At 31.9% G+C, this 15,849-nt stretch overlaps 1 protein-coding gene across 1 annotated transcript; it reads right to left on the minus strand.

Moving 5' to 3' along the window:
- Nucleotides 1-163: 163 nt before the first annotated feature.
- LOC103870211 (transcription factor JUNGBRUNNEN 1) lies at nucleotides 164-15,112 on the minus strand. Its single transcript, XM_009148323.3, has 3 exons — nucleotides 7,274-15,112; nucleotides 6,630-6,949; nucleotides 164-6,482 (listed from the first exon to the last, which is right to left on the minus strand). Exons 1-3 carry the CDS (start codon nucleotides 7,488-7,490, stop codon nucleotides 6,093-6,095), a joined length of 927 nt encoding a protein of 308 aa, XP_009146571.2. The 5' UTR covers nucleotides 7,491-15,112; the 3' UTR covers nucleotides 164-6,092.
- Between the last annotated feature and the right edge of the window lie 737 nt (nucleotides 15,113-15,849).

Genomic DNA, 15,849 nt, shown 5'->3' on the forward strand with positions numbered 1-15,849 from the left:
AAAAGACTTTATTCTAAGCGTGAGATAGAATATAAACGAAGTTCAATATAAACATAGGTATGGGACTAGCCGTTAGTAAATCGCATTGAAATGGCGCATGGGACAACAACAGTGCGCGGTAAATGGCAAAGACTGACGTGGAGAACGCGCGCAAATGTCGCTGTGACAAAGAGTGGGTCCAATTCCAAATGTACGTAGTTTTCGAAATTTTTTTTTGCTAAGGATGTTAATATCATAAATGAAATAAAAGAGTTTTTACAAGAGTAGAAACACTAATCTAAAATTGCTTCTCTGGCAAAAAAAAGAAAAACAGAGAGACAATTAAGTTACATTTGTGGTGATGCAAACATCAGTGGCTCCAAAGAGGTAGATAGTTGAGGAATCTTTTCCTCCTGTTTCTTGCGTGGATGGTGTTGCGAATGTCCCCGTCTATGCACTTAATAATAGACTCCGGTGGAATGTGGGTGCTGTTGAAGAGGACATTGTTTCTCTGTTTCCACAGATGATATATCGTTGCACCTATCTCGAAATTACACCTATCTCGGTTTTTTTTGTCCTCTATTTCTCTGGAGAGTAAAATAAAAGGTAAAATTGGAAAATAGTAAAATAGTAAAAGGTAAGAGAGAGTCCACCACAATCTCGTCGTGCGGTTTTGTCTGTTCCTCTTCTTCCGGCGTTAATACCTCCCAAAACAGGTTCAGTTTACCAAATTATTTTAAAAGATGTGATATTACATCAAGTACGTAATAAAAGCATACTTTCTTCTTGGACCAAAATATTCGAAATACTCCATGTAAGGAAAGCAAGACGTATATATTTTAACCTTTTGGATGTTTAGATTCGCACGGTGGTGAAAATCAGAAATATTAATAAGATATGGTTAATTAAGGTTTATATCTGAACATAGGTAAACGTTTTGAAAAGCACATGAACTGGTAGATTGGCTTGGGGAGGAACTAGATAATCGATACGCGTTAAGAACACGCATGTGTTGTCCCTTTCTTATCAAGGAAACGCAAATTATAATTTTATATAGAAGTATATAAGTATTTGACTGCCTCCATTCCACCCAACACCATCACCACAGCCCATTCGTATTTAAATAGTTTTTCTTGGTTATAAAATACTCCCTCCGTTCCTAAAAAATGTATGTTCTGGAAAAAAAATTTGTTTTAAAAAGATACATTTTTTACTTTTTCAATGTATGATTTTATGAAAAATTGTAAGTTTCAAAAAAATTAATAGTGTTTATTGAAATTCTATTGGCTTAAAGTTATGGAAAATTGTTATTTAATTACAAAAAACAATACATATTTAATGAATTTTCTTAATATATGTGAAAAATCTAGAATATGCATCTTTTAAAAACAGAGAGAGTACTGTATTGTATTGCAAAAAATAAAATAAAATACTTTATTGCAATGTCAATATGTTTGGTTAAGTCATTCAATGCTGTATTTATATGCTATCATGCAATCAACCACGGCATCTTTAAGTAACATGATAAGGATTATGAACTCGTAGGAAGTTTGACTGGGAATAAATATTTAACTTTATTTTTAATGTAACGTTACTAAGTTAATACGCTCCTAAAATGTAATGTATAGGATGGAAAAAAGTAGAGCGAGGCTTCGAAGAACGAGGGACCGTTTCTGAAGCATGTGAAAATGTAGCTAGTTCACGTTCTCTCATAACCCCAACTTTTAAAGTAGAGATTATTAAGTTTTGTCTTCTTACATCTTTTTGAATGCAGAGTTGTTGATATATAAAAACAAATGTTGTTAAACAAAATCAAATGGTGAAACATTTATATCAACAGGAAGCGATCGAATGAAATTTACCGCTAGGACAGCACTGTATCATTGATTATACAAGAGTATATAATTTCTGCCAGACTGTGGTCTATAAAAATATTTAAAAGATGTTTGAATTAACTATTACTATTGTTAAGTAATACAGTACGTAATAAATAAAAACGATATTATCTAAAATTAGGTAGTGTTATATCTATTTTTCAGTTAAATTGTAAATTCTGCAATTGTACTACTGATAGGAATCTAGTTGAAAACTGAAGGACAAATGGTGAAAGGACACTGTCGGTAGAAAAAGAAGCTATTTAATTTAGGGAACAAATCTTAAAAGTGGAGTCCACAAGAAAAAAGACAGAAAAGCCAAACTCGGCATTTAAATCGCACCGCCGGGCCCACGTCTTCTTTTCCTATATTAATATTATTATTTCATTAAAATAAGATTTGGGCCGTTTCTGGGCCCACTTTGGGGCCCACTTTGGGGACCGTTTCTTCTTTATTTCCCCTTCTTCAACACGTGAAGTTGATTCCACACTTGGAACTTTCCACGACTTGAATTTTAAATATCAAACAAAACTCCTCATCTTACACGTTATTGTATTTTAATTCATCAGTTAACCTAATTTTTATGTATATAATACAGACAAATAACGTATGCTTCCAGGTGACTTCCTGATGTGTTAGCATTTCAAGCAAAAATATATCATACAGATGACAAAGTTACTTGACTCTATAAATTAATTATTAGATGTGTTTGGAACCGACTTTCACCATTTTAATATTTTAACTATTATCAACTGTGGAAATGAACATAGTGGCGATATCGACATGAAAGAGGTTAACCTTCTATGCCGTGTGTTGTGTGAGTCACCTGCACCATATGATATACTCACAATGAACAATATTTTTTCTCTCTTCCTTTCTGAAATGAGCTTTCACAAAAGTCGATACAATACAATAAGTCTGGTGAAACATTACACACTCCAATCAATATAGTAAATAGTATCAAAAGAAAATTAGTTAGATTTTCTAATGGGGCACAAAGTAAAATTATTCATTTTTGGAATAACTCGTTCTTTTAGAGCATGTTTATTGGGAGTCCTTAACGAAATATAAGATATCGTCTATTAACTTTTAACTAAAAAAATTAAGAACTGGCTCTTAAATAAGATATTTAAGGGCATCATTATCCCCAAAAACGTTTTTGGGATTCTTAAGTTTTTTTTTTCTTTTTATTTTTCTGATTTAAAAATAAATAAAAATTTAAAATTAAAAATGAACCAGTCGCGGACCGCCACACGTCATTGGGGGCCGGCAAACAGTGTAACAAACGCAGTGAAAACGTTTGTTAATTAAAGACATTTTGACACAGTTTTTGGAAAAAGGTGGTGGGGCCCACGCGTAAGAACCCTCCCCCCCACCACCGATAATGTTGCCCTAAGAACCGGTTCTTAATTTGTTTTAGTTAAAAGTCAAGAGATAATTTCTTATATTCCGCTGAGAGCCCCAACCTAAAAACCTTCCGGTAAACATGCTATTAGCTTCTTCTGTTGTTTTTGTCAATGGAAATGATCTAAAGTCATCTTTAACTTCCACTGTGCTCAGTAGTTTGATGAAATGAATATGATTCACCTTTCAATATATATAAGGAATAATATATTTCACAACTTGTAAAAAAGAAGTCCATGGCAAAGATGACATTAGAAAAGTTGTATGAATTAGTGTCATCATCATTTCGAATTTGATTGATTTGTGGGTCGGTTTTTATTTGTTCTGTAGCCTAACCTCTAACATTCAACGTCCCTACTTTATTAGTTTATATAAAATATGAACATATATCAAATATGCTTTTTGGACAAAAAAACTTGGATGAGACCTCACATTCATAAATGGTGTACCATGTCAACTATGGACCAACGATGATATCGATGGCCTGAGTTCTTTATCCTTTCTTCTTTGTCACAACTCTTGAGCAAATATTCTACCTTCCATACCAAAGTGGAACCCAACTTTCTGTTTCTACCAAAGTCGTCCATAGTCTCTTGACGCAATTAAGAAAGTAGCTTATTGTGATTAAGATGTTGATCGTTTATCTCAGTTGAAATTAGTTGCACTTGCCATATATGTGATTGTGTAGTTTACATTTTTACATAAGTATGAATCGAATTGGGTGTTGTCAAAGATAAAGGTCCAAGAGATATTAATCAAATTCAGAAAGAAGCATACATGTTGTAAGACTTTAGAAAGTGAAACAAAAGTAAACGTTTAGTGAAACATTATTACGAGAGGTGACTAAAGATATTAAAAATGGGTGCAGAATCCTCATCTGTAAACTATATCGTTCCGTATTTTGTGGTGTGTGAGTTTATTTTGATATATAATATGATATCGTTCGTACCAATTTGCTAAAGCCACCCACATGATAGGTAATTCTTAATAGTTCCTCTTCGCCAGGTCTTGGATCTATCAAATAATAGCAATCATAAACATTGTAGTGATAGATCTAACTGTGCATTTGATTGGACAACAGAAGATGAAGTTAGAAAAGATGTGAGAATATTTCAAAGGGTTTAATAAAGTTAAAAGGAGTAGCCTGTACCACGATCGTCCACTTGGCCTAATCCCCTTTTTGTTTGTTCTAATTTAATGATGGGAAAAATTAAATTAGTGCCTATGCAACTATCGTCCTCTCACCCACTAAATGGTACAAAATATCAAAACACCATGTGGTTTAGATAAGAAATATAATTAGAAGTTTATGTTTCTATCCGCGACAAAAAACAATATATGGTTATGACATGACATTGATATATTTGATAGGAACAAGACATGGACATTTACGGGTAGAGACTGTACTTTCGTGTGGATGAAAAAAGGTGATGAAATAGTTAGGTTATTGTCCACATTAGGAACCAACCACTCATAGTAATTTAAAATCTAACTATTAATATCATGTATAGTTCTTTGGTGGGAGCAAACAATAAATATCAACATCGATATATTACAAAAAAGAGCTTATAATTCAAACAATTATTGTAACCTTGTTTTGTAACCATGCAAAATTTCAAAACAAGAGTAAAGCAATTCAATGATAGTAAGAATAAATTCACAAGATAAGGAATATGATAAAGCTACGAAAAAGTGAAAGAAAAACCAAGATGTGCGTCGGCTACTTTGTCAAAGGGAGACAAAAAGTAAAAGACAGACTTAAAAGTCTAAGATGGCACACTAGATTAAACGATAACAAGAAATCATAGATATCCTAAACACATGGAATATTCTTCTATTTGTTTACTAAGACAACCACGAAGATCAGTAGTAGATCACTCTTGATTATGATGATTTAAGATCCCAATAGGAGTCTAGTTTTATAGTATATTATTGTTGCCAAAGTTACCTGATAATGATGATGATTAATAGTGGTGCAAGTAAGGAAGATGAATGATGTGAAGTGATGGATGAACGGTGTCCTTAGTGTCCAGCAGGCCAAGACAACAACACAACACGATTACTTAAATGAATCAAGAAAGCAATACATGGACCCCATCCACAACAAAAATGGACCATAAAGATTGAGTCCCTACGAAATCAAGATGCCTAAGTTGGATGATTGTGACACATTTTATTTCATCCGTAGGATCCAATCAATCGTATATATTGTGCAATGTGCACCACTATAATATTAACATTTTACAGGTGAGTGGAAAATTAGTGCTTCTAGCAAGGTAATGTGATATACTTTCAAATTTAGTAACATGTATTTCGCATAGTTTTGTCCAGTGTCACATGTCTCTGTTACCTTCCACTATGTATAAGGAGGCGATGCCATGTTCTAGTTTACAGCAAAAAAGTTTGGTTTGGGTACATGGGTCGTAAGAAGAAGAGGAAATGGGGTACTCAAACATACCAACAAGTCCGATATGACTATATCTCAATAGTTTTAAGTCCGCTTTTGCTTTGGACTCGCATCATTTAGAAGGTTTTGCCTTTGGGTTTTAAAATCCTTTCTGATATGGCCTTCTGTAACATGGGCTCGGCTACATTTCCTCGTTACTTAATTTAACGCAAAAAAACAAAACTACTGGTTTGTTACCAAGAACAAAATACATGCAAATACTAGGTCAGATTATATGTAGGAAAATGGAGAATAATAATAATAGTATATGGATATATATTATCAGGTACATTACACATGTATATATATAATTGTCAAGAGTATTTCCCTTGCAACAAGGTCCAAGTACTATATAATGTATAGTAATCAATTAGTAAAAGGACATCTAACTAATAAGAGGAAGGGCCAAAAGCAAACTCCACAACCGAGCGAAGCTCGTCCCAGTTCTCGTAGTTTACATCGTCCATGTTATTATCGTTTGAGATATGTGGAACTGTGTTATCCACTTGTGTGCTACTAGTGTACTCCATGGGAATGGGCTGGTGTGGATGAGGCGTTTGGTGAAGCTGGAAAACGTTCCTCTCATTATTCTCTTTGCTTTCCATGACGTTGATCTTGTTGGTACTACTCTCATTGTCACCAAAACTGATATAAGCTGCTTCGCGATTATTAGATTGTTGTGGCTTCACGCGTTCCCAACTTGCTAATTCTTTCGAGTCCGGAGTGTATTTTCTACTAGACGCATTCCTCTTGAATATCCGGCACAATGTCCACACTTCCTGCAAAATTATATCATATGAATCAAATCATGAACATTTTTTAGATTCTACACCGAAGCTCATGAATATTTGTTTGCTTAAAACGTGTAGCCAACCATAATAGATGTAACCATGAATTCATGATGATTGAGTAGGTTACAAACTTACAGCATGTAGCAAGGAAGACGGAGTAGGGCTACGGTGGGTGGAAGTGGAACCACCAGGGATAGTGTCATTGGCCGTGGGGAGTCGAAACTCGTGCATCATCCAATCTGTCTTGCTTCCTTTCCCGGCGCTTCCGATGTAATAAACGAGTGTCTTCTTTAGACCGATCACGGCTTTGCTGGATCCATCGAGGTAGATAGGTTTGTCTATTCCCGTGGCTTTCCAGAAACCGGAACCAGTCACTCGGTTTGGTCTTATGCTGTTTCTGTACTTCCTTCCTCTCTTGCAGAAGAAGTAGCTCTCTTTCTCCGTATGCCTCGAGCCTTCAAGCCAAACACACCTTTGATCAGTAGCCAGCCCGTACGTGACATAAGCCACATCTATTAGGGCACGTAAATTATATTTCAAAAATTCTATTGTATATTTTCATTGTTTCTTACTTCTTCTGTATGAATATATATTCTTATAGTTTTGGCTTAGGATAATAATTTTTTTTTACTATGTTTCGGTCGTTTGCTTATAGCTAGTGTGTTAATTTTACGACACAAGCATGCATGAAATATCTATTTTCTTTTTGTAATAAGAATAAACACTAAACAGTTTGGAACACAAGTTACAGGAACAAGTGATGAGTGAAAAAAACTTACGAGGAAGATCCCATGGATCGAATTTATAGATATCGATTTGACTGATGATCTCATCAATCTTGCTGGATTTCTTGAGTAGTACTTTTTGAGAGAGATAAAACCCTACAAGCTCCTCATCGGTCGGATGAAACCTAAACCCTGGGAGCTTTAACACTTGTTCCTCCTCTTCTTCTTGTTCTTCCCTTCTTTTGTCCCACGATCCCATCATCTCCTCCATGCCTTTGGTCTACTGTTTTCTCGTTTGGCTTTAAGGACTCGTACATTAGAATCTTCTAGAGATTATATAAAGAGATTTTGCATCGTGTGTATCCATTAAAATAAGAACAAAACTTAGGTTCACCCCTAGGGTGAACCTTTAAATTCACCTCACCTCTAAGAACCAATCATAATGTCACATAGATTAATGGATAAAAACAATTAAATAATTTTTTAAAAACTAAAATAATTAAAAAATAATAATAATAACGTCAACTTTACGATATTAAAAACCTTAACTAAACCCTAAATCCAAACCTAAACCCTAAATCCTAAATCTAAACCCGAACTCTATACCCTAAAACCCAAACCTAAACCCTAAACCCAAACCTATACCCTAAATCCAAACCATATACCCTAAAACCTAAACCCTAAACCCAAAACCCAAAACCCAAAACCCAAATTCTATACCCTAAACCCGAACCCTATACTCTAAATCCAAACCCTATACCTTAAAACCTAAACCCTAGATCCAAACTCTATACCCTAAACCCAAACTCTAAACCCTAAACTATAAACCCTAGATCTTAAATCCTAAACCCAAACATTAGACCCTAAATTTAACCTTAAACCCTAAACCCAATTCTATACCCTAAATCATGAACTTAAATTGTAGATTCTAAATCCAAACCTTAAATTCTAAAAGAACAATATCAACATTAATCTAAATATTTTAGTTTTGGATTTGGGTATAGGATTTACAATTTAGATTTAGGGTCTAGGATTTGAGTTTAGGATATAGGGTTTGGATTTATGGTTTATGGTTTAAATTTAGGATTTAAGGTTTGGGTTTAGGATTTAAGGTCTAGGGTTTAGGGTTTAGAATTTAGGATCTAGAGTTTGAATTTCGGGTATATAGTTTGGGTTTAGGGTTTAGGGTTTAGGTTTTAAGGTATAGGGTTTGGATTTAGAGTATAGGGTTTGAGTTTAGGTTCGGGTTTTAGGGTATAGTATTTGGGTTTAGGGTTTAGGTTTTAACGTACAGGGTTTATATTTAGGGTATAGGATTTGGGTTTAGGGTTTAGGTTTGGGTTTAAGGGTATAGAGTTTGGGTTTAAGGTTTAGAGTTTAGGGTTTAAGGTTACGGTTTGGATTTAGGGTATAGGGTTTGGGTTTAGGGTTTAGGTTTGGGTTTTAGGGTATAGAGTTTAGGTTTAGTGTTTAGAGTTTCGGGTTTAAGGTTACGGTTTGGATTTAGGGTTTAGTTGGCGTTTTTAACGTCGTTAAAATTGGCGTTATTATTATTATTTTTAACTATTTTGATTTTTAAAAAATTATTTAATTGTTTTTATCCATTAATCTATGTGGTATTATGATTGGTTCTTAGAGGTGAGGTGAATTTAAAGGTTCACCCTAGGGAGTGAACCTAAGTTTTGTTCTTAAAATAATAAACCGATTCGGTCAAGTCATTCTTGTTGACTTATTGTTCCAAATCAATCAATGACCCGGCTCATAAAAAGTCTTGCCGGCTTGAGATTTAGAATTAGTCTTTTTGCATCAATGCGTCTTGTATCTTCGTATATGTGGTCCCGATATGACGCTTTTACCCTTTGTTTACTGCAGAGGCTAAGGAGAGGGCTTACTTTTGACACCCTGACGATGATTATATTGTATCAACTTCCGAACATTAAAATTCTTCTAGGCACATCATTATTGTCTGCATATTATATTCTAGACCACGAAGAAATAATCTTATATATCATCATGACTTTAACGTATAATAGTTTAGACTTCGTGCTTGTAAAGGTAGGATTTGTATGTTTTCCCCCAAAATTTTAACTTGGAGAGATGAACAAAAGAAAAAGAGAAACATGAACATTCTTATACTTTTCTTTTCTACAATTTCTACGATATTGACAATGATAAAACCACCTAATCAAGACCGAATATTACCATTCAGTTCCATTCTCACTTCTCCAAAAGATTTTACTGGTTATTGTAGTTAATTCAACTTAATTTTGGACAATGAGACAATTGTTTATCTCTTCTTATCACGAAAAGGTAGCTATTTAATCTAGTTTAACAAGGTAACTTGTTCCCTTCTATTTCAATACTTACAAGTTAAGCTACGGCAGTAATACTCTCTACTAATATCCCTGAATAGCGTTTTAAGATTTTATTTTTGCTTTATAAAGAATTTTTTTTTTATATTTACAATGTAAAATTTTAAATAAATATTTATTATTTTAATGTATTAATTAGAAAGAGAGTATTTAATGTGTAAACAGAGGGTATTTTTTTTTGTCATCAACTTATACAGACTCATATAGACTCTGTAAACCATGTTGAAAGATTTGCATCCATATGAACGACGAAAGACGGTTGCTTCCTTGCACTGCGTACTAGGCTGTCCGCCTTGGTATTGTACGTTCTTGAAACATAGAGAATCTCTGATCGGAGGAAAGTTGCTTTCAGGAGTTGTAAATCTTCCAAATAATTTGCAAAAGCTGGTCATTCTTCTGGTTCCGAAACTATCTTCACCAATTGAAATTTAAACAAAAATTTTAAAATATTTTTTAATATTATAATATATGTTAAAAAAAGTTTCAAATAACATGATTTTAAGTTCTCTTATCTAAGTATTTTTGTTCTTATTACAACAAATTAGATTGGTTTAGTTCCCACCAGAAATCCTCGTTAGATATATATTTTCCCACTATCATTTATAACCAGAAAAAATAAAAATTATAGGAATGGACGGTTTTCAGCAAATAACAATTTTTTTTGAATTGTTGCCACATTTTTTTTTAAAAAAAAATTGGTCACATTTATTCTTTTTGAAAGAAAAAAAGTTCATTACTTTCAGAGTTTGATATATCCGATTTTCATGTTGATTTCAGTGGCAGAACCATAAATTATTTATGCGTACAATAAATATATAATTTAGATATAAGTTGGCTTATATACTAAAGTGTACCAATTATGCATATCAAATTTAAATATAAAGGGGTCAATAACCCAAAATTTACCAGCTATTATATTAGCTATTTCAATATTTACATAGAATAAAAATTTTAATTTTAATTATTTGGAAATAAACACACACTTTAAAAAAAATAGTTTCAAACATAATTTTTGATTTTCAAAAAGAAAATTTTGAAAAAATATTAAAAAAATTCGAAAAAGAAATTCAAAATTTTTTTTATAAAAAAGTTCGAATTCGAAAACATGAAAAAATATTTTTTTTATTATTTTTTAAATAATAATTTATTATATATTGAGAAATAAGGGTATAAGAATCTTTTGTCACTTCATGAACAAAATATTTTTGAAAATGTCCTTTTTTTGAATAAATGTTAAATTGTATTCATCCAAAAGAACGTTTTTACATGAAATGCAACATGAGACTAAAGGTTAAAGAGTGAACTACATTTGCAAAACATTCTATCGAGTGCCAAACCACATTTGTAACCCCTTCTCCATCTTCTGATCTCCTTGGCGCCGAATGGTGGACAACCTATTTCTCACATTCTTGTCAATGACTTTAGTTAGCAAAGTGTGTGGAAGCTGTTTATCCCATGCCTTCTTTAATTCCTCTCTCTCCAGATTGAGTGAGCTGCTGCTTGGAATGCATATCTTATCAGAAATAGTTCACCCGATCCTGACTATGATCAAGCATTAGCTCAACAATATCTCCCCAACTTCAGTATATCTCACACAAAGCAACCCTCTCATCAGTTTTTGCCATACTTGACTTGTGTATGCACAAGAGAAGAACATATGATTTTTTGTCTCCACTTCCTCCTTGCACAGTACACATACTGGATCGATGGCTGGATTCCATTTCAACATTCTGTCACAAGTCGACAATCTATCCAACCTTGCTGTCCAAATGTGAAAGGAATACTTTGGTGTAGCATGTTTGAACAAGACACATTTGCTCCAATCTTGCAATATATACTCCTTGCGAATCATAAACCATGTATATTATTTGATGAGAATGTAGGCCGTTAACTCTTTGCTTTATTTCTCCATACAGCAATATCCTCAGCTTGAATACTCTCAGACTTCAGCCTTTCAATTTCCTCTTCAACTTTATTCAAAATCACAATACGATGCCTCCTCCTTTTGTGCTTCTGCAAAGCCTCAGTTACTGTTGAACATTCTGGTATTCCCATATCAATATAGGCTCTAGCTCCCAATAAGTTCCTCAAGCGCCCCCATATTGCACCAATGGTCATACCAAAAAGAAGTAGACTCTCCATTCGATGAAACCTTCTTGAAGCATCCCTTGGTGAGAAAGATGAAAAGTAGTACCATGAAAGTGGTAAACATGAAATTTTCCCTAACATTTATCAGTTTTGTATGACTGGTAAAAACTTACCCATATCACATTGTGGTCTCCACTTTATGTTGTTTTAACTACACTTGAATCAACAGTTGAATAATTATTTCTAACGCTCTCATTGCACATGCTTTTAGATATAACCATTGCACATAGTCTTAGATATAACCATAAGATGGTTGTGTGGTGGTTGGTGGATTTTGGAAAGTTAAACAAACCAGATTTAATGGTAATTTATTATACTTTATTTTGTGGCCACACAGAAAATAGAATTTCTACCTTCTTTGAAAGCCTAGAAAAAAGATTTATCCACTGGGTTTCACTTCTTTTTAAGTATTTGTTTGGGCCTAAGACCATGCATGATTAACCTATTCCTTTGTTAAAGTTAATAACCGATTCTTAAATTACACTAAGAATTCTACCTCTAAGAACTCTCATTAATCATGTTCTAAGAGTATGATTAATGGGAGATTCTTAGGGTTCTTAGGGTAGAGTTCTTAGCGAAATATAGGAAACCGTCTCCTAACATTTATCTAAAAAAAGTTAAGAACCGGCTCTTAAATAAGATTTGAATTAGTCTGATTAATCATTAAAAAAAACTTTAGAAAGGGTTTTGGTAAGGGAACCATTCTCCAACACATGCATTCACATTTCGTAATTTTATTGCAGTCTAACGAGTTAAATTGATAGTACTGAAGTAAGTTTGATGCAAAAGAGAAGTAGCAAATAGGGAACCAGAAAAACAAAGTGAAGTTATTAAATCATTTCATATACAGAACATAGGAGAACATTCACAATTTGAACAAATAGGATCCCTGTTTAAATTTGTAGAGTCAATTCGTGGCGGCTGGTCAAGTCAAAGAATAATTAAACCAGTCACCAATGGCTGACCCAAATTCTTCATGTTGGACATCTTCTTTTTTTTTTTTTTGACTAATAATGTTGGACATCTTCTTCTCCATTTATTATAAACCGTAATCTTTTGGCATCATTTATACGATGATTATAACGAAAAAGTATCACCGTGAATAATAGACCAAAACACCTGCATATATTTTATGTTATATTTATAAACCGTTGTTATATACTTCAAGAGTTTGGACCGTTCTCGTATATGATCATGCTCCAAAATATAAGAAGTATTTGTACGTATAAGAATACATGCGATGGGACGCCAAACAATGATGTAAAATGCGATGACTAATCTTAGTATAGATTCTTTACCCAGAGAGGGAGATACGAGGTAATAGACAAAACCATAATGGGTCCTTGATTTGATCCCAACGTGGATTGACTTTATAAGACAAACTTATTACTAGAGATTGATCCGCACGCCCGTGCGGTTGTTAATATTTTAGGAGGATCCGACAAAACCTATCCATAATTTTTATCTGAATGGAGCTTAGTTTTAAAATCCAAAAAACCTGATACCCGAAAGAAACAACTCGTACCTAAATGAATACCCGAATGTTAATACCGACTGATTCTGTAAACAAAATAAATAAAAAACTCTTTGTTACCATTTTAAATTCTTGTCACAAATAGAACAATTAAATTCAAACATGTTGAATTATTATGGATAGTATGTAAACAAATTCTGTCAAAATATTATAGTAAAACTAGTTAATAAGATTCTTGAGTAGAAAATGAAACACTTGTAGATTGCACAGGAAAATCCAGGTTTCAATTCCTGGAGCAAGCGATTTATTCAACAATTATGCGATTACGGAAGAAAGGCTTACAAGAGTTTCTCAACATGGTACAAGTAAATCCGGTCAGGCGTGATCTTCATAGGACGGCTCAAATGATGCAGTTAGGCGTAGATCCTCATAAGGCAGGTAGTATTGTCGGTTATCAAATCGTCTTTGTAATCTTTCTCATAATTGTAATATCTAAATAAATCCCCGACAAAAAAAGAAAAGAAAATGAAACACTTGTAAGTTATGTTTTGTACTTTTGTAGTAAATGATGTTGATTTTTTTATAAAAGATAATAAATGAAATGGTTAGAATTTATTAAAACTGAATGAAAATCTGTAAAATAAAATGTTATAGGCAAATATTATTTTGTCCTTTTTAATAGAATAGATAAAATTATGTTAATAAAAAACATTTACCATACTACATATTTGTTTTAAATGACTTTGATACACATAACATTCTTATTGTTTGTATGTTGTAATGTATTGTAGCTGTATTCAGTATTTTTATAACACTGTATTGATTAAACCAATTGAAATCCAAACAGTCATATTCAGATTATAATATATAATATAAACAATAATAATGTTATGAATTATTTAATATACATTCTTTTTATTACAAATATAATATCATTTTTAGATAAGCTAAACATTCAAGTCTTGTAAACAGAACATGCAAATTATGTTGGTAAGATTGCTAACGTTTTAGTTATGATGATTGCTTTAAAATAGGAAATGCTTTTAAAAAATTAATATTATAGGAATATACGAAATATCTTTAAATTAAATATGAACTTTTTTGGAATGTTATTAATTTTAGGAATATACGAAATTATTGGTTTTGATTCTGTTTAGCAAAAATATCTTTTGAGACTAACTAACCAAATGTAGCATTTTAAATATATTTTGCATTTATACAAAACATCTTTGATGTATAATCTTATATTTACGCGTCTTTCTCTTGGTCTTGTTTTTGTATGATCAGGAAAATTCTTTTGAAGGTCCAGCTTAATACCAATAATGTAACGTACATATTTTGATGAAAACTGAAAAAAAAAACACAATTGTAACAAAAACAGCAACCAAACTGATTTAGTGGTATACATGAAAAAAAATACGTAGATGAGAAAAGTTGTTTGATTATCACGGGCTTGATTATCACACGCTTTATACAATTGGTGTATAATAATAGTCTATTGATTTTGTGTAAATCAGATTTAATTCTGCAGACCAACATAAACTGATGTATATTTGGTATTGAAACACGTCATTTTAGGTAAAGAAAACTAAATAATGATATTAAAAGTCAGTGGCACAAACTTGTAATTGTTAGGGAAAAGTTAGAGTTCATTTAATTTTGTACTTCAATTTTAATAGATTACTAGATATTAACCCGTACATCCGTGCAGATATATTTATATTTTTAAATTAATTTTTAAAATATTAAATATGTTATAAATAAATATATTTAAGGTATATAATTTTTATTTTAAAAATTTTTATTTGTTGAAATTTGTTTTATGATATTGTACAAATCATATTTTAATGAAGTATTTTTGTTTATTTATTTGAAATGCAACATCAATAGTAATAGTTTAATTTTAAACATTAGTTTTATATGAATTAATAAAAAAATTATTAGCTTCTTCGTTTAGAAATTTTTATTCTCGAAATGTTTTTATGTGAATAAAATTTTAAAGTATTATTTATTTAATATATTATATTTAAGTTTAATGTTTTTATTTTTACTAAAATATCAAACATTAAATGTTACAACCAATAAAATATTATTTATTTTGTTTTATCTAAAAATTTAATATGATAATTTAAAAAGAATTAGGCTATACTATTTAATTTCAAATTAGTTACTGAAATATATAAAATATGATCTATATTAAATATGATAAACAGTCAAATGATAATTACCTAATGACAATATAATTATCTTTTCTTAGAAATGTTATTGTTTAGATGTATATTTTTTTTGTTAGGAGAATATTATATATGAGTAATTTTAGGATGTTTATTAAATTTCTAATGAATGGTCTAACATAGACTGATGTATGATAGATAAAAAATAGGACTGTATTTTAATAGAGTAGATGGATGGATTGTAGCAGGATAATTAATATGATTTGGGACTAGCTAGTGTGAAACAAATACGTTGATGTTGTCCATACATAACATAACAAACGTTATGATCATACATAATACTAATTCAAGATATGCGTACGAGAAAGGCAATCTTTTGAATTGATAATAGAGTTTGCTTATTCGGTGTGCGAAGGGTTTTAGGATATAAGACAAGTTTTAAAATAAACTTACGAAAATAAT

Source organism: Brassica rapa, chromosome A05 (genome assembly GCF_000309985.2).
Source record: "Brassica rapa cultivar Chiifu-401-42 chromosome A05, CAAS_Brap_v3.01, whole genome shotgun sequence".
Taxonomy (NCBI): domain Eukaryota; kingdom Viridiplantae; phylum Streptophyta; class Magnoliopsida; order Brassicales; family Brassicaceae; genus Brassica; species Brassica rapa.

Coding starts and splice junctions, on each gene's coding strand:
- LOC103870211 (XM_009148323.3), bottom strand. CDS start 7,490: ATGGAGGAGATGATGGGATCGTGGGACAAAAGAAGGGAAGAACAAGAA. Junction 6,950..7,273: donor CGATCCATGGGATCTTCCTC/GTAAGTTTTTTT, acceptor TTTGGCTTGAAG/GCTCGAGGCATACGGAGAAA. Junction 6,483..6,629: donor CGTCTTCCTTGCTACATGCT/GTAAGTTTGTAA, acceptor ATAATTTTGCAG/GAAGTGTGGACATTGTGCCG.